Raw genomic sequence first — 21,435 nt, 5'->3', positions numbered from 1 at the left:
CTTGTTTGGTTGCTTCATTAAATTTCTGAATTAAATTTTCCCATCCAACTTTATCCAAATGAGTTCCAGGACGGCGTCCAGCTTCCACCTCTATAATACACAAATCACAAAACACATCCACAGTCTCGGGGTCCCATATTGCTTTACCTTGTGGTATACTACCCTCCATTTGAGAATTGATAACTGAAAGTCTAAAACAATGTGAGGCTTCATGCTTTTATTTACAAAAACAATAATAAGGGTAATACTAACCTTATTTCCAATTCAAACACTCACTCAATAGCCAAGCTAATCATAGCTTCTACTCCTAGATACTTCACCTAAAAATTGCTAATCAAGAATAGAATGCTAATTCGTTTTACAACAATTGTGCCTAATGATCACTTTCTCTTAATTATTATGAGATAATTTGATGAAAATCTTCGGATGCTTCCTAATAATAGAGTTTTTTTTTTCATATATACCCTGTCATAAATCGACAGAATTGACAGCAAACAACAACTGGCAACAATGTACAAGTATATGAGCAATGTGAACAAACGACAGAAAGCATATGCATCAGCAATATGAGCAACAAACGACAGCAAACAACAATAACGTAAACCGGCAACAATGTACAAGTATATGAGCAATGTGAACAAACGACAGAAAGCATATGCATCAGCAATATGAGCAACAAACGACAGCAAACAACAACAACGTAAACCGGCAACAATGTACACAGAGGAACTCAAAACCGGCAACATTACTCAATTCAACAATCAGAGGAACTTTCAATCAATTCCTGAGCACACAGAGGAACTCAAAACCGGCAACAATGTACAAAATTTCAATTCCCGTTGATGATGATTCAACAATGTCCAAATTTATAGAAAATCAAAACCGTAAACCCATTTCCGCACAAATCAGACCCAATCTAAAAATCGGAGGAGAAATCACACTAAAACCCAATCTAAAATCAGACCCGATCGTTTTCTTTGATTGCAAAAAATCAAAACCCTAAAACCCAAAATACAGGCGGAATAAAAATCAAAACGAAATCCAAATGTTCAAACCAAAAAATTTCGCACGGTTAGAGAGGCTTACCTCTTGAGTTGATGATGATAGACGGGCAGTCGTCGTCGGAGGAGATGGGCGATCTGCAAACGGACAATCACGCGGAGGAGAAACCAACCGAGCTCCGACTGGCGAACGGAGAGAGACCGGCGAACGGAGAGAGAGACCAAACCTCAAACGGAGAAGAGGGGAAAGGATAGAACGCACAAGAATTTTTTGTTGCAGGGGACGAGAGTGATTCTGGAGGAGGTGAGCGGAGGAGAGTCGGGGGAGATAATGAAAATGAAGTTTGATGTGGTAAATTTTAACTTTCATTGAGGGTAAAATTGGAAATAGAAAATTTCATTAAAACCACAAAATAACTTCCCGCATAATCTAACATCAGAATCAGCCTTAAGGCTGATTCTGATTTTAACTTCAGATTGGAAGAAAATTATTCAACAATCTGTTTTACCAAACAATTTTTTAGATTTTAGATGTGTGAAAAAGTGCTTTTTCTCTCCTAAAATCAATACCAAACCCACCCTTAGTCTTTGGCAGTGTTGCTTGTCCAAAGTTTGATATTCCATCACGCGTAACTAGTGCAAGAGATGTTATGAATCTCTACGAGGGTGAGAAAGAGAAGCTAAAATCATTTTTTAAGAAGAATTCACAAAGAATTTCTCTGACCACCGATACTTGGACTTCTCTTCAGCAAGTAAGTTACATGGTTTTAACTGCTAATTTTATAGATTCTAAATGGACAATGCAAAAGAGAATTTTGAATTTCATCCAAATCCCCAATCATAAGGGTGAAACAATTGGGAAAGCAATTGAGGCATGCTTACAACAATGGGGACTTGAGAAGATCTTTACAATCATAGTGGATAATGCTGCGTCTAATGATGGAGCTATTGCGCTCATGAAGAACAATGTTAGACCTTGTTCATTTGATCAATTTAAATTTAAAATTTGAGTTTTACTATAATAAAAAGTTCTAAAAAACAGTCACATTTAACTTTTTTGCTCAGTAAAAAGCACTCACATAAAGTCACGTTTCAATTCGAATTAAAAACTTGAATTAGCAAACTAAACGAACCCTTAGTTTACCACTCCATCCTAAAAGCTTAAGCTGTTAGGATGTGAACTAACAATAGTTTTAATACTTTAATACTCTCCCTCACGTGTGGACTGGACAATGGGCAATCGTGTGGGTAAATTAATTAAAAAGCTCAACACGTGAATATTTAAGCTCAAGATATATTACAGACCTAACACATGATGACAATTTAAATGAGGATAAATAGTGTAATTACGAGAGTTTAAACTCAGGACCTCCTGCTATGATACCATGTTAGTTTATTAATCTAATAATAGTTTTTATACTTTAATAAAGAGACTTTCTATTTGGAATAGTGGTGTTTGTGATAGGGAATACTTACATGTGAGATGTGCAGCTCAAATATTGAACCTAGTTGCGCAAGATGGTTTGAAAAGTCTACACATCTCCGTCGCAAGCGCACGCAATGCAGTAAGGTATGTTAGATCTTCACCTGCAAGGTTGGGAAGATTTAAACAATGTGTTAAAAATGTGATGCAAGGTTGGGAAGATTTAAACAATGTGTTAAAAATGTGATTAAAGGAGATAAGGCCTTTGTGTGTTTAGATGTGCCAACTAGGTGGAATTCTAACAATTTGATGTTAGAGCATGCTTTGAGATTTGTGGATGCTTTTAAACTTTTGATGGAGGAGGATGGACACTATGAGTTATGGTTTATGGAGAGAGAATCTAATGGGAAAAAAGGAAGATTGATAAAATGAAGTGAAAGCAGCGACTCAATTTTGCAGGACATGGCGATAAAAAATGAACTTGAAATATGATAAGTATTGGGGTAATGTTCACAAGTAGAATAATCTTTTCTATGTAGCAGTTGTGCTTGATCCAAGGTTTAAGTTGAGTTATGTGGAGTTTTGCCTTCGAAAGATTTATGAGGAAACAGTTTCCATTTTGCTCACTACTGTTAAAAGTATGTTAGCAAAGTTGCATGGCTTCTATGCAAATGGTAGTTCCAAACAACAGGTTGTTGGGGAGTTGAGAACTGCTGATTCAAGTATGGAAGTTGATGATGATGGAGACTTCTTTCAACAAGAATATGAGTTGCAGTGCTCAACAATCAATGCGTATGATAAGTCAAGTGACCTTGAGAGATATTTGGCGTAAACCGATGAAGATCGAAAGAAGAAAGACTTGGTTGTTTTTTTAGAGTGTAACTTGAGTGTAGTTTTTGAGTTATAACTTGAGTTGAAGTTGTAACTTGAATAAAGTTGAAACTTAAAAAAACGTGAACTTAAATAAAATTGAAACTCGAGTTGTCTTTTTTTGAATTTTTTGGACAAAAGAACATGCCCTTTGATATTTTGAGTTAGTGGAAGATGAATGCTTCTAAGTAGCCTATTCTAGCAGACATGGCACGCGACATCTTAGCGGTTCAAGTGTCAACTGTAGCTTCTGAGTCACCATTTAGCACTAGCAGTCGAGTTCTTGATGCCTTTCGGAGTTCGCTGAGTCCATCAATAGTGGAGGCATTGATTTGCTGTTAAAATTGGTTAAGATCTACTAGCCTCACACTAGATCTTAAACCCCAATTAGAAGAATTAGAAGCTTATTCAGATATTGAGTCAAGTAACTTTTTTTTACTCTTGAACTTTATTATTGTTGCAAAATCAAATGTGTAAGGATTTTTTTTTGCTTAAAAACTTGTAAGCATCGATTGAGGATGTTGGTAAGTGACAAACTATCACACTAGTAAGCATTATAAATATATTCTGATTTAACTTGCCAAATTTCATATTACTTGTAGGTTTGGAGGAGAGTTCTATCAACACAAGTGGCAAGCTTTAATCTAAGTTTAAACTTTGATTCTGTTGGGTTTTTTTTTTTTTTTTTTTTTTTTTTTTTTTTTTTTTTTTTTGTAATTTGTCTTAAAACTTTGTTGGTCTGTGTTCTTGGAACTTTTTAATTTGGTTGTATGGTTTGTATTAAGGTTTTGAATGGTGAATTTTAAGGACCTTTGCTATTTTTGAATTATATCATAAACTATGAATGTTATGGATCAGTATTTCTATAATTGTCTTAACTTTAAACCGCTTAAACTAAATTGTCTGAACCATTTATTAGCGATTTGGTTTGATTTGATTTTTGTAAAATATATCAAACCGCCTAAAAGAAAATTTTTTTTTATTTGGTCAATAATTTTAACAAAAAAAAAAAATCATCCAAACCGACCACGAACACCATTGTAGGGCGTACAAAAATTCTTTTAAAACCAGTCAAATGAAATGTCAGCCGAAATTGAGCAGTCGAATGATCCGGCGGCCCAAAAAGTTCAAACAAATTATAGAATATATAACGGGCCCGTTCGGTTCGCTGATTCGAGTTTTTAATTCGAGTTGAGATGTGATATTGTGTGAGAACTTTTTATTGTAATAAAAAAATTAGATGTGACTGTTTCTAAGAGCTTTTTACTGTAACAAAACTCGAATTTTAAACTCAATTCTAAACTCAAATTAGCAAAAACAACGAGACCAACATATTCTCCAGTATTCGCGTTTGTAGACTCTGAGTAGAAGTGAGCAAATCCCCGTTCTTCATCTCTCTCTCTCTGTATTTTTTTTTTTTTTGGAAATGGCGAATCTCGACGGAGGCGTTTCCGCCAAGGGACACATCACCCACGTCATCTTCGACATGGACGGTCTTTTACTTGGTAATTTTCTCGAACATCTCATCTGCATCATCGATGCTTTTGCAATTTGCGATCTTTTTTACTTGTTCGCAAAGTTAGATCCGATCAAAATCACATCAAAATGATAAAATAGATGTTATGACTCAGAAATTAACACAAGTTCAATGAGCTATTTGTTGTCTCAAACAAGACAAATGTGCTCAAAATTTGTGCTTATTTTTGAATGTCCTCTTTATTGTTGAAATATTTGTCCTTGAATGTGTTATACACTTTGCTGAAATATGTTTCCATTAGAGACTATACTGAGTTTTTAGATTTATGTTTATTTAATGCTTGATAATGGGTAGCTCTAAAACAGTTGTTTTTGTTGTTTGAAAGTTTCGAAATTGTGCGGCGGAGAAGTGATGACAATAGTTTAGGTCGAATTCTAGGATAGAAAACTGAAGTTGTGATGAGAGTTTTTCGGTGGTGCAGACACAGAGAAGTTCTATACTGAAGTCCAGGAAATTATACTTGCTAGGTTTAACAAGACTTTTGATTGGTCTCTAAAGGCCAAAATGATGGGAAAGAAAGCAATAGAAGCTGCTAGGATCTTTGTTGAAGAGACGGGGATTAGCAACTCCCTTACGGCGGAACAATTTCTAGTGGAAAGAGAGGCAATGCTGCAGAGCTTGTTCCCGACAAGCGAGCTCATGCCAGGTTTGCTTGATCATATAAAGCTGAAGTGTTTAGTTGTGGTTACAAATACTTAGATGTAAACTCTTACTCTTCTTTCTTTTGTTTTAAATCATTCTTAAAAACCGTTGGTTTAGAAGAAATTGGCCATGGGAGAACTTGTCTTTACATTTTTGAAAATTTTTTTAATACAAAATTGTAAGATTATATCAAGGATCTTTACCAATGTCTATGGTATTATTGGTCACTTAAGAGCACAGAATTCTTTTGACTTGGGAAAATGGATAATCCTGCCTACTTTTGTTATTTGTGAGTGTAAATTTAAACAAGATAGATTTATTGTGATTTGTGAAGTAATAAATTATTCTAATAATTTTGTCTAGTTCAACTTTTCAATAACATAAATTTTTGAATAATTTTGTCTAGATCTCTGTGACTTATCCTACGAAGCAGGTTTCATATAAATCTGAACTATAAAAAGAAAAGAAATTCAGTATATGGCTTACTTGATTTCGAATAAGGAACAAAAATATGAGAATCTTCTCTTGTAAACTAATTACAAGTAGGAAAAGGGGGATAGGATGTTTCTGTGTACTGGTAATTTTGGGGTTACAGATTATGTTTTTAATCATAGGTTTGTCCCTGACACTTACATTGATGGGTTTTCTCTTTTTCCTCTTTATTTTTGGAGGTTCATATTCTTCATTTTTTCGACTTTATGGAAAACTGTCTTACATGATTTTCTTGAATCTAGGGGCTAGCCGCTTGATCAAACATCTTCATGCGAAAGGAGTACCAATTTGCTTGGCCACAGGGTACGTAGTTTCTTCCCCCCAAATTTAGTTTCGTTTTAATTAGCTCTGTTATTTGAATATGAGATCTCCCCCTCAAAAAAAGAAAAAAAGAAAGAATATGATATCACTTATCAGATTTCTCTTTTTTTAGATATTGTCTACTTTGTTTTGTTTGGGCCATGTGGGGCTTTTCTACGTCAATCAGGCACTATACTTATGAGTTCCATTATAGGAAAGATAAAATAAGTTAAACAAACGAGGAGCTGAAGAGGGCATGAGAAGAGAGGGAAAAACAAAGTTTATGTGTGCATTACCGTCCAACTGATTATCTCATGTCAAACAAAATATTACTAACTTTCAAGCGAAAGGAAAAAGAGAGAGAGAGAGAGAGAGAGAGAGAGAGAGAGAATCTGGTTCTTCTATTTTATGGTGGAGAATTGCATATCTCTTATATGTTGTTGTTCCATACAGTTCACACAAACGGCATTTTGAACTGAAAACGCAACGACATGGTGAACTTTTTTCGTTGATGCATCACGTTGTTCTTGGTGATGATCCAGAAGTCAAACAAGGCAAGCCGTCGCCAGATGTATTCCTAGCGGCAGCCAAGAGATTTGAGGTTTGGCCATTACTTTGTCGAGTTAGTTGATGGCAGAATTATCTGCTTTTCTTTACATGATTTTATTTTGTTTATTACTGTGGAAATCCGGATTCTTTGTGATCTCTAAGATCCGGATCTTCTTTGATTTACAGAGTAGTGCTAGCTGTAAATTAATTGTAATTAGTTTCCTAGAATAGAGGATTTGGTATTCATTCACCGTTTCCTATTTTAGGTAGTTTCTAGTTTTATGTTTTTCCTTGTGATCCTATTTATTAGCTGTAATATTGAACCAGAAATTAATGAGAATTTCATTCACAATTTCTCACATGGTATCAGAGCACTCTCTGAACCTCTAAAAATTTCCGATGACCAAGTACGGGATGGCTGGTGAAAAGCTAACCGAGCCCTCCACTGAAGGTTCATCGAACCCAGAGGCAGCCATTAGAGGCAGCCATGATGGATCTGAGAGTATCCAAATTCCCATTACAGGACACAAATTAAATGGGAATAACTATCTTCAATGGTCACAATCTGTCAAGATGTTCATCTGCGGGCGAGGAAAGGACGAGTACCTCACAGGAGAAATCGTTCCTCCAAAGGATGGTCATCCGAAGTACAGAACATGGAAGGTGGAGAACAACTTGGTAATGTCCTGGCTAATTAATTCTATGACTAATGAAATTGGCGAGAATTTTCTTCTCTACAGCACGGCACAGGAAATCTGGGAGGCAGCAAAGGAATTCTATTCCAGCAAGGAAAACACCTCAGAGATATTTGAGACTGAGAGCAGTCTTCATGATCTTCGGCAAGGGGATCGTAATGTCACTCAATATTATGGCATTTTAACTCGCCATTGGCAACGACTGGATGTATTTGAGGAACATCATTGGGAATGTCCTAATGATGCAAAGAAATTCAGAGAGATAGTTGAAAAGAAAAGGATATTCAAGTTTCTTATGGGACTTAATAAGAATCTTGATGAGGTTCGGGGGAGAATTCTGGGAATGAAACCCTTGCCCAACATCCGTGAAGCCTTCTCCGAGGTGCGAAGAGAAGAGAGCAAGAAGAAGGTGATGATGGGGGATGTTCTGGGTAATCCAACCGCAGATCAAAGTTCAACCCTTACTGCTAGAGGTTTTCAACCTAACAGCAGTGACAATCGGGGAAAGAAGGGAAGAGCATGGTGTGAACACTGTAGAAAACCTGGCCATACCCGAGATACCTGCTGGAAGATCCATGGCAAGCCTGTAGATTGGAAACCCTCAAGACCTGCTCCTGACAAAGAAAGCCGTGGCAATCATGCTGCAACAGAAGAAGGAACACCTTCCATCGAATCAAGTCCTTTCAGCAAAGAACAACTTGAGACCCTACAAAAAATGTTCTCACAGCAGGATACCAGTCACAACATCATCGGAATAGGATCAGTAGCACAAAAAGGTAATTACATTAGTGCCTTTAATGTAAAATCCGAGAATCCAAAGTCATGGATTGTAGATTCGGGAGCCTCCGATCATATGACAAGAGATATCTCAATGTTTCACAAGTACAATCCATGTCAAGAAAACGTTACAGTGACAATAGCTGATGGATCTCACTCTAGAGTAGCCGGAACAGGTTCTATTATTATTTCAAAGGACTTTAGTCTAAATTCTGTCCTCTATGTCCCGAATCTTGATTGTAATCTCTTGTCTATCAGCAAGCTAACTTGAGAACATAACTGTGTTGCTAAGTTTTCTTCAAATTTGTGTGAATTTCAGGATTTGACTTCGGGCAGGACGATTGGCAATGCTAAGGTGCAGTCCGGACTATTTCTTCTTAAAGCTGAGGGATCTCCTAGAGGACAAACTCATAGTGCAGTACGTGTTGAGTCAAATAAAAGCCTTTTTTCCTCCAATAAAGACAATACTATTATGTTGTGGCACTATAGATTAGGCCACCCTAATTTCTTGTATCTTCAAAAACTGTTTCCAGCATTTTTCAGAAATAAAAAGCCAAAAATGTTTGAGTGTGAAGTGTGCCAATTCTCCAAACATACTCGTATATCTTATCGCAATCTTCCATATAGAGCATCACAACCTTTTTTGATGATTCATAGTGATGTGTGGGGGCCATCTTGAATAAAAAATATCACTGGTATTAGGTGGTTTGTGTCATTTGTTGATGATCATACTAGAATCACATGGTTGTTTCTTATGAAGGAAAAATCTGAAGTCGGTCCAATCTTCAAAAAATTCAATACCATGATTCAAACCCAATTCCAGACAAAAATACAAGTATTAAAAACAGATAATGCAAAAGAATACTTTGAAATGAATCTGGGTAATTACCTTGATAGTCAGGGAATTGTTCACCAAAGTTCTTGTGTTGACACACCCTAACAAAATGGGATTGCCGAAAGAAAAAATAGGCACCTTCTGGAAGTTGCTCGATCTCTTATGTTTACCACACACTTTCCAAAATTTTTTTGGGGTGAAGCAGTGCTGACAGCTGCTTACCTAATAAACAGAATGCCCTCTCGAGTCTTGAATTTCCAAACACCGCACTAGGCACTTCTCCATTCCTTTCCAAATACACGTCTCTTATCCAACCTTCCCATGAAAATCTTTGGTTGCTCCACTTTTGTCCATATATATGCCCAACACAGAAGTAAACTTGATCCAAAGTCACTCAAATGCATCTTTGTTGGGTACTCTTCCAATCAAAGGGGGTATAAATGCTATTCACCTGTCACAAGGAAGTTCTATAACACCATGGATGTTACATTCTTTGAGCAACAACCCTTTTACAAAATTGGTATTCAGGGGGAGAACTATACTCAAGAATACCAATCTTGGGATATTAATACCTTGGAATCATCTCCAGCCCTCAATTCCGATACCCTGGAATCAGCTCCAGTTCTCAATTCCGATATCTCAGAATCTTCAATTCTTCAATCCAGTCAACTCCAACCCGAGCTCGGGTTATCCCAAGCAGTCCAAATAGAGTCACCTCAACAAAGTTAGGACCTTACTTCAGCCACTCAATTTGAATCTCATTCCCAGGCAAAATTCCAAATACTTCCTGCAACAAAAGAGTTCTGTGTTTACACTAGGAGACCCAAAGCTCAAGAAGGAAGAGAAAGGCAGACACCTTATCAGAACCATGAATTCAATCTGAATCTTGAATCTCAGAATTCACCAGGTAACACTAGTTCTGAACTCACACCTGTCAATCCTCCTATTAATGATAGACCTATTGCCTGGAGAAAAGGAAAAAGGTCATGCACTGATCATCCAATTTACAATTTTGTGTCATATAAAGGATTGTCACCTAGTCACTGTGTCTATGTTAGCAATCTTGACAAAATACAGATTCCGAGAAAGTACCAGAGTAGAAGGGAGCTATTTTGGAAGAAATTCAGGCACTTGAAAAGAATGGAACTTGGGAAATATTGGAGTTACCAGCAGACAAACGCCCGGTTGGTTGTAAATGGATCTTCACAGTCAAACACAATGCTGATGGCAGTATAAACAGATTTAAGGCTCGACTTGTTGCTAAGGGGTTTACTCAATCTTACGGCATTGATTACCAGGAGACCTTTGCCCCTGTTGCAAAACTTATGCTATGTTTGGTAGGAAGGAAAGAAAATAGGATAGAAAGGAAATATGGAAGTGATGGAAAATAGCAATGATGGAAAGGAAATTGATTTTCTTTTATGTTGTTTGGTATGAGAAGATAGAAAGAAAATGAGCTTACCTTCACTTGTTTGGTATTGTTTGGTATTGTAAGTTATATTGGGAAGAAAGAAAAAATCTTACTCGTAAATTACTTTTATGCCTTTAAATTTTTTGCTTGGATGTTGATGGAGAAAAGGGTAGTTTAGTAACTTTGCTCACTTTAATGAGTTGTCCCCATTTTTCATTTCATTTTCTGCCCACTTGTGGAAAGAAAAAAAATGGTGGGGCCCACATGTATTATTTTTCACTACATTTTCTCTTCTTTTCTCTTTTCTCTCCTACCAAACAACTACATTTTCATTTTCCCTCCCAAAATTCCTCCACCTTCTTCCTTCCTTCTACTTTTCTTTCCTACCAAACATACTCTTAATACAGTTCGGGTGTTACTTTCTCTTTGTTAGAAAATTAGGGAAAATATGTGCTGTAAATACATACTAGCTGTAAATTAGTCTCTAGCTGTAATTTAGCTATTTTAGGTATAAATCTGTGTATTTTAGGAAAGCTCTAACTAGGAATTATTCTTTCCTTTAATCAGTGATTTAGTTTCCTGATCTAATGGTTTCTTAGGTGCTGTAATTCTCTATAAAAGAACAATCTCAAATGACAGAAAAGATAATTTCGTGCAACCTGTTTTTCAACTTGGTATCAGAGCAGGGAAAGAATCTCTTGCCGGAATTCCTATTTTCTTCCTTTCCTCTTGATCCTTGCACCCTAAAACCATGTCTGACGCTTCGACCGATTCTACTACTGTCCCTCAATCCTCCCTGAACAATCCTAGCAGCACAGATGTTTCAAAAATCAGTGCTACCTCCTCAGAATCTCATTCTGTTCATATCACCACAATTCGTTTGAATGGTGACAATTTTCTGAGATGGTCTCAGTCGGTTAGGATGTACATTAGAGGGCGTGGGAAAATGGGCTATTTGACTGGTGAAAAGAAGGCTCCTGCAGAGGATGATCCGGCCTATGCTACATGGGATGCCGAGAATTCCATGGTGATGACGTGGCTCGTGAATTCAATGGAAGAAGATATTGGCTCTAATTATATGTGCTATCCAACGGCACGAGAGCTTTGGGAGAATGTAAATCAAATGTATTCCGATCTTGGAAATCAATCACAGATTTTTGAGTTGACCCTCAAAATCGAAGGGATGCGACAAGGGGAGGACAGTGTCACAAAATTTTTTCATTCCTTGAAGCGGTTTTGGCAAGACCTTGACCTCTTCAACACCTATGAGTGGAAATCTCCCGAGGATGCTCAACATCACAAGAAGACTGTAGAGGATAGCCGCATCTTCAAGTTTCTGGCTGGACTTAATGTCGAGTTTGATGAGGTGAGGGGGAGAATTATTGGAAGACCGCCCCTACGTTCAATTGGTGAAGTTTTTTCAGAGGTCAGAAGAGAGGAGACTAGGAGGAATGTGATGCTTGGCAAGAAGGGACCTGGAATTGCTGAAGGTTCTGCCCTGGTCTCCACGGCTGGAAGCAAGGCTCCTATTTTTCAACGCAAAACTGATGAAAAGCAGCGAGTTTGGTGTGATTTCTGCAATAAGCCTCGCCATACCCGTGAGACATGCTGGAAAATTCATGGGAAACCTGCGAATTGGAAAGGAAAAGCTGCCATCCCTACTGCTAATGAGGTAGAGACCAGCCCCTTCACCAAGGAGCAGATGGAGCATCTTCTTGCACTGTTTAAATCTAACTCGGTACCCAATGTTCCTAATGTTTCTGTGGCACACACAGGTAATAAATTCTATGCCCTATCTTGTCAATTTAAATCTGCTCCATGGATAATAGATTCTGGAGCATTCGACCATATGACCAATTCCTTACATTTGTTTAAGACTTATTCACCATGTCCCGGAAATAAGAAGGTTAGGATAACTGATGGTAATTTCTCACCAATTGTAGGAAAAGGCCTTATAAAATTTTTTGAGGGAATAGATCTTAAATCCGTTCTCTATGCCCCTAAACTTGCTTGTAATCTCTTGTCAGTTAGTAGATTATCCAGAGACTCTAACTGTTCTGTTATTTTCTATGAATCCTATTGCATTTTTCAGGACCGGAGCTCGGGGAAGACGATTGGCAGTGCTAGGATGATTAATGGTCTCTATTATTTCGAGGATAAATTTCTTAGTAATAAAATGGTTCAAGGGCTGAGTAGTATCAGTTCTTTATCTGTACGTGATCAAATAATGGTTTGGCATTGTCGTTTAGGCCATCCAAGTTTCTCTTATCTAAAACATTTATTTCCAATGCTATTTAAAGGGATTGATCCTTCATCGTTTCAATGTGAGAGTTGCTTAATGGCAAAAAGTCAAAGAAAGTCTTATATTCCGAAATCCTACAAGGCTTCAAAACCGTTTTACTTATTCCATAGTGATGTTTGGGGTCCTTCAAAAGTGACCACAATTTCTGGAAAAAAATGGTTTGTGACTTTTATTGATGATCATACACGTCTTTATTGGGTTTACTTAATGAGGGAAAAGTCTGATGTAGAGCAGATTTTTAAAGAATTTTATAAGATGATTGAAACTCAGTTTCAAACAAAAATTAATATTTTGAGATCTGACAATGGAACAGAGTATTTTAATAAAGTTTTGGAAACCTTTTTAAATGAAAAAGGAATTTTACATCAATCCTCTTGTTCCGACACACCTGAACAAAATGGCATTGCTGAGCGGAAGAACAAGCATTTGTTAGAAGTAGCCAGAGCCATGATGTTTTATAGGAATGTTCCAAAGTATCTATGGGGTGATGCTATATTGACAGCTTCGTATCTAATCAACAGGATGCCTACCAAAGTCTTACAATATATCACCCCTCTGGATTGCTTAAAAAAGGTATTCCCAGAATCTAGAATCAATTCTGACTTACCCTTAAAAATATTTGGTTGCACGGCATATGTGCACACTCCAAAAAGACTCAGGTCTAAATTAGATCCAAGAGCTGAAAAATGTGTTTTTGTAGGGTATGCACCCAATAAAAAGGGTTACAAATGTTTTAATCCCCTTACAAAACGTTTTTTTGTCACTATGGATGTTTCTTTCATGGAAAATACACCATACTTTACCAAAAATTTGCTTCAGGGGGAGAAGATAGTTGAACCAAATTTCTGGGAAATTACCGAACCCTTACCTAGCACACTTCTTGATACTCTTTTTAAAAAAGAAACTTTGGAAACTAGGCCTAAAGAAACCGAAACTGATATTGGTCTGACAGAAAAAGAAATACCACGAATGGAAAAAAATAGAAACAATCTTGAGTCTATGGTTTATTCCAGGAAAGGTGTCCTTAGAGGTGGTAGAGACCAAGCCATTATTCCAGCATGTGGTCAACCGGAAGCCCTGAGCAGTGGTCATTCAAATACCTCAGGTAATCCTTCTTCTGTTCCTTCTTCTTCCTCTCCTATTACTGACTTAAACTTACAGTCAGATTCTAGGAAAGAGAACTCTGCACCTAAACCTGTATTGGAACCAACCCCTGTTATCCCTGAACAAAATCTTGATCTTGACCTTCCTATTGCCCATAGAAAGGAACCCGAACCTGTACCAAACATCCTATTGCCAAATATATTTCCCATCAAAACCTTTCTGACAATCATAGAGCATTCACTACAAACATTTCAAAGCTTGTTGTGCCTAGAAATATTCAGGAAGCACTTGGTAACCCGAATTGGAGGATGGCTGTGCTTGAAGAGATGAGTGCCTTGAAGAAGAATGGTACTTGGGAGGTTGTAGAATTACCGAAGGGAAAAAAGGTTGTGGGGTGCAAATGGGTGTTTACTATCAAGAGTAAGGCATATGGAAGTGTCGAGAGATACAAAGCTCGCCTTGTTGCAAAAGGCTTTACCCAAACCTATGGGATAGACTATCAAGAGACTTTTGCTCCGGTAGCCAAAATAAACTCAATTAGGGTCCTATTATCTCTTGCTGTCAACTCCAATTGGCCCTTACACCAATTAGACGTTAAAAATGCTTTCCTTAATGGAGACCTTGAGGAGGAGGTGTACATGAGTCCGCCACCAGGTTTTGAAGAAAGGTGTGGAAATGGGAAAGCGTGCAGATTGAAGAAGTCCTTGTATGGACTTAAACAGTCACCGAGAGCTTGGTTTGAGCGCTTTGGTAAGGTAATAAAGCGCCATGGATATGTTCAAAGTCAAGCCGATCATACAATGTTTTACAGGCATTCGAATGACGGTAAAATAGCTATCCTGATAGTATATGTGGATGATATTGTGTTAACTGGGGATGATTGCGATGAGCTGGAAAAGTTGAAAAAGAAACTAGCTGAGGAGTTTGAGATTAAAGATCTCGGGGCTTTGAAATACTTTTTTGGGATGGAGTTTGCTAGATCTAGAGAAGGCATCTTTGTAAGCTAGAAGGAGTATGTTCTTGACTTGCTGAACGAGACAGGTATGCTAGGGTGTAAACCTGCTGAAACCCCTATAGAACCTAATGTGAAACTACAACCTGCAGAAGCTGAGAATGTAAAGAACAGGGAGCGTTATCAAAGACTCGTTGGGAGATTGATTTATCTATCCCATACACGCCCAGATATAGCCTTTCCTGTTAGTATGGTCAGCCAGTTTATGCATGCCCCAGGACCAGCACACTTTGAAGCCGTCTACAGAATTTTAAGGTATCTAAAGGGGACACCGGGCAAAGGACTTTTGTTTAAGCCACAAGGACACTTGTAGATTAAAGCCTACATAGACGCAGATTGGGCTGGGAGCATAGTAGACCGAAGATCCACTTCTGGATACTGTTCATTTGTAGGTGGTAACTTAGTTACATGGAGAAGCAAGAAACAGAACGTGGTTGCAAGGAGCAGCGCTGAGGCTGAATTTAGAGCTGTAGCCCATGGTATTTGTGAGATCATGTGGATTAGAAGGCTGTTGGAAGAGTTAAAAGCGATAGAGTCATCTCCTATGAAGTTGTACTGTGACAACAAGGCAGCAATCTCAATAGCACACAATCCAGTCCTACATGACCGCACAAAACATGTGGAGGTTGACAAGCATTTCATCAAGGAGAAGATAGATAATGGACTGGTTCATATGGAACACATTCCTACCGGAGAGCAAGTGGCTGATATCTTTACCAAGGGATTGCACACAAAACAGTTCGATTTTCTAGTTGGCAAGCTGGCTATGGAAGATATTTTCAAACCAGCTTGAGGGGGAGTGTTAGAAAATCAGGAAAAATATGTGCTGTAAATACATACTAGTTGTAAATTAGTCTCTAGCTGTAATTTAGCTATTTTAGGTATAAATCTGTGTATTTTAGGAAAGCTCTAACTAGGAATTATTCTTTCCTTTAATCAGTGATTTAGTTTCCTGATCTAATGGTTTCTTAGGTGCTGTAATTCTCTATAAAAGAACAATCTCAAATGACAGAAAAGATAATTTCGTGCAACCTGTTTTTCAACTCTCTTGCTTCCAATCTAGACTGGCCGCTATTTCAGCTTGATGTGAAGAATGCTTTCCTCAACGGGGATTTAGAAGAAGAAGTGTACATGGAGATACCACCAGGATTTGAGAGTGGAACAACATCCAACAAAGTGTGCAAACTCAAAAAGTCGCTATATGGCCTAAAGCAATCACTAAGAGCATGGTTTGACAGGTTCACTAAAGCTGTAAAAGGATTTGGGTATGATCAATGTCAGACAGATCACACTATGTTCATCAAAAATACAACCTTTGGAAAAAAGGCAATCCTCATCGTGTATGTGGACGACATAATTCTGACTGGAGATAGTCTGGAAGAAATAACCAAACTAAAGAGTTTTCTAGCAAGGGAATTTGAGGTCAAGGACTTGGGAACACTTAAGTACTTTCTAGGAATGGAGGTAGCCCGTTCAAGAAAGGGAATTTCAGTTTCTCAGCGAAAGTACGTATGGGACTTGTTGAACAAAACAGGGATGCTTGGATCTAAGCCTGCTGACACTCCTATGGATCCCAACATAAAACTGGGAAGAAAGGATGACAGTGCACCAGTTGACAAAGGAAGGTATCAAAGGTTAGTTGGGAAACTCATTTATCTCTCCCACACTAGACCGGATATTAGTTTTGCTGTTAGTATGGTGAGCCAATTTATGAATGACCCAACAGAAGAGCACATGGAGGCAGTATACAGGATCCTGAGATACTTGAAAATGACACCAGGTCAAGGATTATTCTTTAAAAGGTCTGAAAGGAGGGAGATTGAGATCTACATTGATGCAGATTGGGCTGGGTCTGTTACAGACAGAAGATCAACTTCCGGATACTGTACATATGTCTGGGGTAACCTAGTTACATGGCAAAGCGAGAAGCAGCCAGTAGTGTCTCGAAGCAGTGCGGAAGCAGAGTTCAGGGCACTAGCTCATGGTATCTGTGAAGGGATGTGGTTGAAGAGGGTACTTTGTGAACTAAAGATTCCCATTACAAAACCTATGAGAGTGTTATGCGACAATCAGTCAGCTGTCAGCATAACAAAGAATCCAGTTCATCACGACAGAACAAAGCATGTCGAGATTGACAGACACTTTATCAAAGAGAAGATAGAGGCTGAAACGATATCACTCTAATACATTCCAACCACTCAACAAATAGCAGATATTCTAACTAAGGCCATACCCAGGAAGTTTTTTGATGAACTTAATTCTAAGCTAGGATTGCTCAACATCCACAACCTAGCTTGAGGGGGAGTGTGGAAATCCGGATTCTTTGTGATCTCTAGGATCCGGATCTTCTCTGATTTACAGAGTAGTGCTAGCTGTAAATTAATTGTAATTAGTTTCCTAGAATAGAGGATTTGGTATTCATTCACCGTTTCCTATTTTAGGTAGTTTCTAGTTTTATGTTTTTCCTTGTGATCCTATTTATTGGCTGTAATATTGAACCAGAAATTAATGAGAATTTCATTCACAATTTCTCACAATTACCTCTTTCAATCTTGAAGTTAAAAGAGGAAATTGTTGTAATGGCTCATCACAAGTTTTGGATAAACAGGGAGGCCCAGTAGACGCTCGCAACATTCTTGTGTTTGAAGATGCACCTTCAGGAGTTCTAGGAGCGAAGAATGCTGGGATGTAAGTGCTCTAATTTTACCATTTCTTTAACAAGAGCAAATCATTTATTGTCATATATTCAGGTGTCAATATATTTTAGCTTTTCACCATACTTTTGCAAGTTTGACCATTTAAAATATACATATTCGGAATGATTGGTTGACAGTTCATTGTGATTCATGAATAAAGTTGTTAGATGGAAATGTTGTTTTGATCATTAAAATGCTGTGTGGATTGGAAGTACATCTAAGTAAGCATCTATTAAAGAAATCGGTTGCATAGCACGCTAAGCTGGCTTGCACATGCTTGAAAAGAATGGAGGAAATCTATTATTTAGATTGTATTTATAGTAACCAGGAAAAGCAATAGAGTACAATACTTAAAAAAGACAGAGGAGTTAACTATTATGTAAATCTGAATTCTTATTATTCTAAAGGGATTGAGATGCTACGTCAACTTCTTATTAAATTATGGGAATTGAAGTATCACATGCCTCCAGTCATTGCAATAAAGATATGTGTGTCTGTGCGTGTGTGTGTGTGTTGTTTGAAATTGATGAAATTTGTAATTTTCCCCCTGAAAATTTTGAAATTCTATATTTACTCCACTTCATAATAGCCTCGTCCATTTTTTCGATAAGTTTGGTATATGCCTTTGCCTCCCCTAACTTATTTTTCTAACTCCATCTCACCCGTACCAAAGTGATTTTTTTTTTCCCCCCCAAAAAACACATGATACTAAGGTGTTTTTTTTCTTTTATACTACGGACATAAAAACAATAGAATGATAGAGATTCTCGAGTATTTGAAATAATACAAGAGTTAACTTTCAACTTGGCGAGGACAAAATAGATAGCAATTTATGCTAGAACGATATAAATTATAAATGAAGGTGCCGAAATAAATTGAGAAATGGTGTGGGCTTACTAGTGAAACCTGGGGTAGAAGTGCCATTAACACCTATTCTGCCATTGGCAGTGCAAAATATAGTGCCCTGTATGCTCAGCAAATTAAGGTTTAAGGATATTGCCTATGAGCCTGAGTTTGGTTTCGGCCATTGGAGCTGCCACTATTTGCAGCAACCAACACGCACATCACAAACACAAGTGACCTTTTCATTGCCATTGTAGTTCTCTCCTAAAGAATATAAATAGCAATCTGTAATCCTTAAACTTGATCGCCGGTTGAAAGGGCTTTCCATTATCTTTAATATTAACATAAAGGACCTGGGAGAACATAAATGTACATGGATTGCCTGAGCAAGGACTAATCTGAAATATGGTTTAGTGGCTTTGATCAGAGTTGAACAGTAAGACTTGCTTAAATGTGTTCTTCATTTATGCTTAATTACATCCAGTTTCCGGTCTCAATGTTGGTTGAAAGTCTGTCAAGAACAACCCTGCATTTTTAATGAATAGATGGCCTTTCATAAACTTGATTTGGGGTCGTTATTGGTGCCAGTTAATTCGACCACGGGTGTTTCTGCTACACAATGTTCTATTCTCTCATTGTGACGATTCTTGATTCCGTGCCATTAACAGTAGCAACTCAAGAACGCCCTCATATACTGCTGAATAAAATGACATGAATTGACATGAGAATGAATTTAAGTATTTAACAAGGATTATGCCCTGAGTAGAAGCAGCCATAATGTTAGGCAACGACTTGTTTGTTTTGGTCTATACCGAAACATAATCATAGAAATTCATCTCGAGTGCTAAGTTAATTGAGTTTAAAGAGATTTTCTTGTTATAATGAGCACTTAATTTTTCGGGTTTGAGCTTACTGTTTTTACTCTTTCCATGGTAGTTTCCTTATAGTCCAGTTTGATTACGACATTACTATTGAAAGAATTCCTTGTGTTGTAATACTAATAGTTCTCCTCATTCCTGTTTAGTGGCTTTAAGTTAATTTGGCCGTAGGTTTTCCTTTTCCTAACATTTCGCCCTCTTTTGTTCCCTTTTCTTTTCCACTCGAACAAACATGATCTTCCGAAATTGGACATTGTACTCATCTTTGGACTAGTTCTTGATTTTGTCCCATGCCCTATTATGTCTATTAAATGCATTCATTTTGTTCATCTACCCTTCACGTTGATTGAGATGTTTAACCGAATAGCCCTATGCTCTTAGCTCATTATTTTGAGCTGTCATAGTCTCCTGACTCTCCCCTTCATCAGCATCTACACCTGAAAAGGTTCAAGTGTTGAATCGTAATTCTTATTGAAAATTAAAAATTCAAAACAGGGAAAAAGTGCTAGAAATCTTATAATATGTTGTAAAATATCCTCTGTTTTTTGTGCTTTGCTGCTGAATCAGAACATAGATAACTGCCGAACTACATTATGCAGAAAACTCCAGAACAAAAGAGCAATTTTCTTTCTTTCTTTTTTATTCTTTTTTCTGGGATAAGTTTTTTTCATCTTCTTGTTTGCTTAACTCGATTTCATTTTCCGCGCAGGTCGGTCGTCATGGTTCCGGATCCGAGACTGGATAGCTCTCTCCACAAGGCTGCAGATCAAGTTTTGAACTCACTGTTGGATTTCAACCCAAGTGAGTGGAGTTTACCTCCATTTGACACTCCGACAAGTTAAGCCATTCACATCCATCAAAAGGACAATGTATCTGCTGCAATAAAGGGGTCATTTTTCTCATTGATTGCTGACACGGATTGAGAAAACATTCATTTATTATTGAAGGAAGTCTATAACTAGTTTCGACCAGAAAATCATTTTTAAAGGGTGCGTTTGGAATTGGTTCCAAAACGTTTTTATTTTCTGTACGAAAATGAAAATGAAAACGTTTTTAGTTTCATTTTTGAATTATTTCTAAAAATGCGTTTGGTAGTTTTATTTAGAGATTGATTTCAGTTTTAAAAAAAACTGAAACTGCGTTTGGTAGTTTAATTTTTGAAAACATGTAATAATATATTAAATAAATAATATTATTAAATATATTATATAAATAATATTATTAAATATATTAAATAATATTATATTAAATAAATATATTAAATAAACATATATAATACAAAAACGGTTTCAGAAAAGAGGGAAGAAAATGAAAAAGAAAAAAAAAGTGAAATCCATTTTTCAGAAAACAAAAAACGAAAACGAGAAAATGAAAACACATTTTTTTCGTTTTCTGATTTTCACAAAAAGACAAACATTTTTGGTTTTGTTTTTTAAAAAAAATTGCACCAAACACGTTTTTAACACCCGTTTTTATTTTTTTGCTTTGAAAACCGTGAAAAACGAAAACGAAAACGCAAACAAACAGGCCCAAAATATTCCATCATTGGTTGGTTAACCACTTTTGAAGTGGTGATATTTAATTTTCTGTCAAGCAAGCTATTTCCGGTTATGCATGGCATATTAGGTCTGGGAGAATTTGTATTTTTACTTTTAAGCAGAAGAAGAGAAGCATAAGACTGAGTTTTTTAATTAACGTTTAGATAGTCATGGAAAAGTGCTTTTTCACATGTATGGTAAATAAGTCAAAAGCTCTTATTGGTCTAAAAATAATATAATAAAAGGATATGTATGAAATTTTTTATTTGATATTCACAAACAAAAGGTTAAAAAGGTAAACAAGAAAAGCTTTTTATAAGCTCTTTTTCTATAAGCACTTAGGAGGTGGTTTGTGCTAAAAGAGTTTATAAAAAGCAAAAATACTTTTACGTTGTCCATCCAAACAACCTCAAGTTAATTTTTGGACTAAATAAGTCGAAAGTGACTTTTTTTAAGCTAATCCAAACAAGCTTGCATATCAGAAGTTGAAAAGTAAGCAAGTTGTCGTTAGAAGTATGATTAAATACCAA

At 37.0% G+C, this 21,435-nt stretch overlaps 1 protein-coding gene across 1 annotated transcript; it reads left to right on the top strand.

Moving 5' to 3' along the window:
- The first annotated feature begins 4,614 nt into the window (after window positions 1-4,614).
- On the top strand, window positions 4,615-20,362 carry LOC21396038 ((DL)-glycerol-3-phosphatase 2). Its single transcript, XM_010095555.2, has 6 exons — window positions 4,615-4,799; window positions 5,253-5,477; window positions 6,208-6,268; window positions 6,719-6,866; window positions 17,559-17,638; window positions 20,077-20,362. The coding sequence occupies exons 1-6, from the start codon at window positions 4,721-4,723 to the stop codon at window positions 20,207-20,209; spliced, it is 726 nt and encodes a 241-aa protein (XP_010093857.2). The 5' UTR covers window positions 4,615-4,720; the 3' UTR covers window positions 20,210-20,362.
- Window positions 20,363-21,435: the final 1,073 nt, after the last annotated feature.

Source organism: Morus notabilis, unplaced genomic scaffold (assembly GCF_000414095.1).
Source record: "Morus notabilis unplaced genomic scaffold, ASM41409v2 Scaffold571, whole genome shotgun sequence".
Taxonomy (NCBI): Eukaryota; Viridiplantae; Streptophyta; class Magnoliopsida; order Rosales; family Moraceae; genus Morus; species Morus notabilis.
The sequence above is the reverse complement of the archived record's forward strand: the minus strand, read 5'-3'. Positions and strand labels throughout refer to the sequence as shown.

Coding starts and splice junctions, on each gene's coding strand:
- LOC21396038 (XM_010095555.2), top strand. CDS start 4,721: ATGGCGAATCTCGACGGAGGCGTTTCCGCCAAGGGACACATCACCCAC. Junction 4,800..5,252: donor CATGGACGGTCTTTTACTTG/GTAATTTTCTCG, acceptor TCGGTGGTGCAG/ACACAGAGAAGTTCTATACT. Junction 17,639..20,076: donor GGAGCGAAGAATGCTGGGAT/GTAAGTGCTCTA, acceptor TTTTCCGCGCAG/GTCGGTCGTCATGGTTCCGG.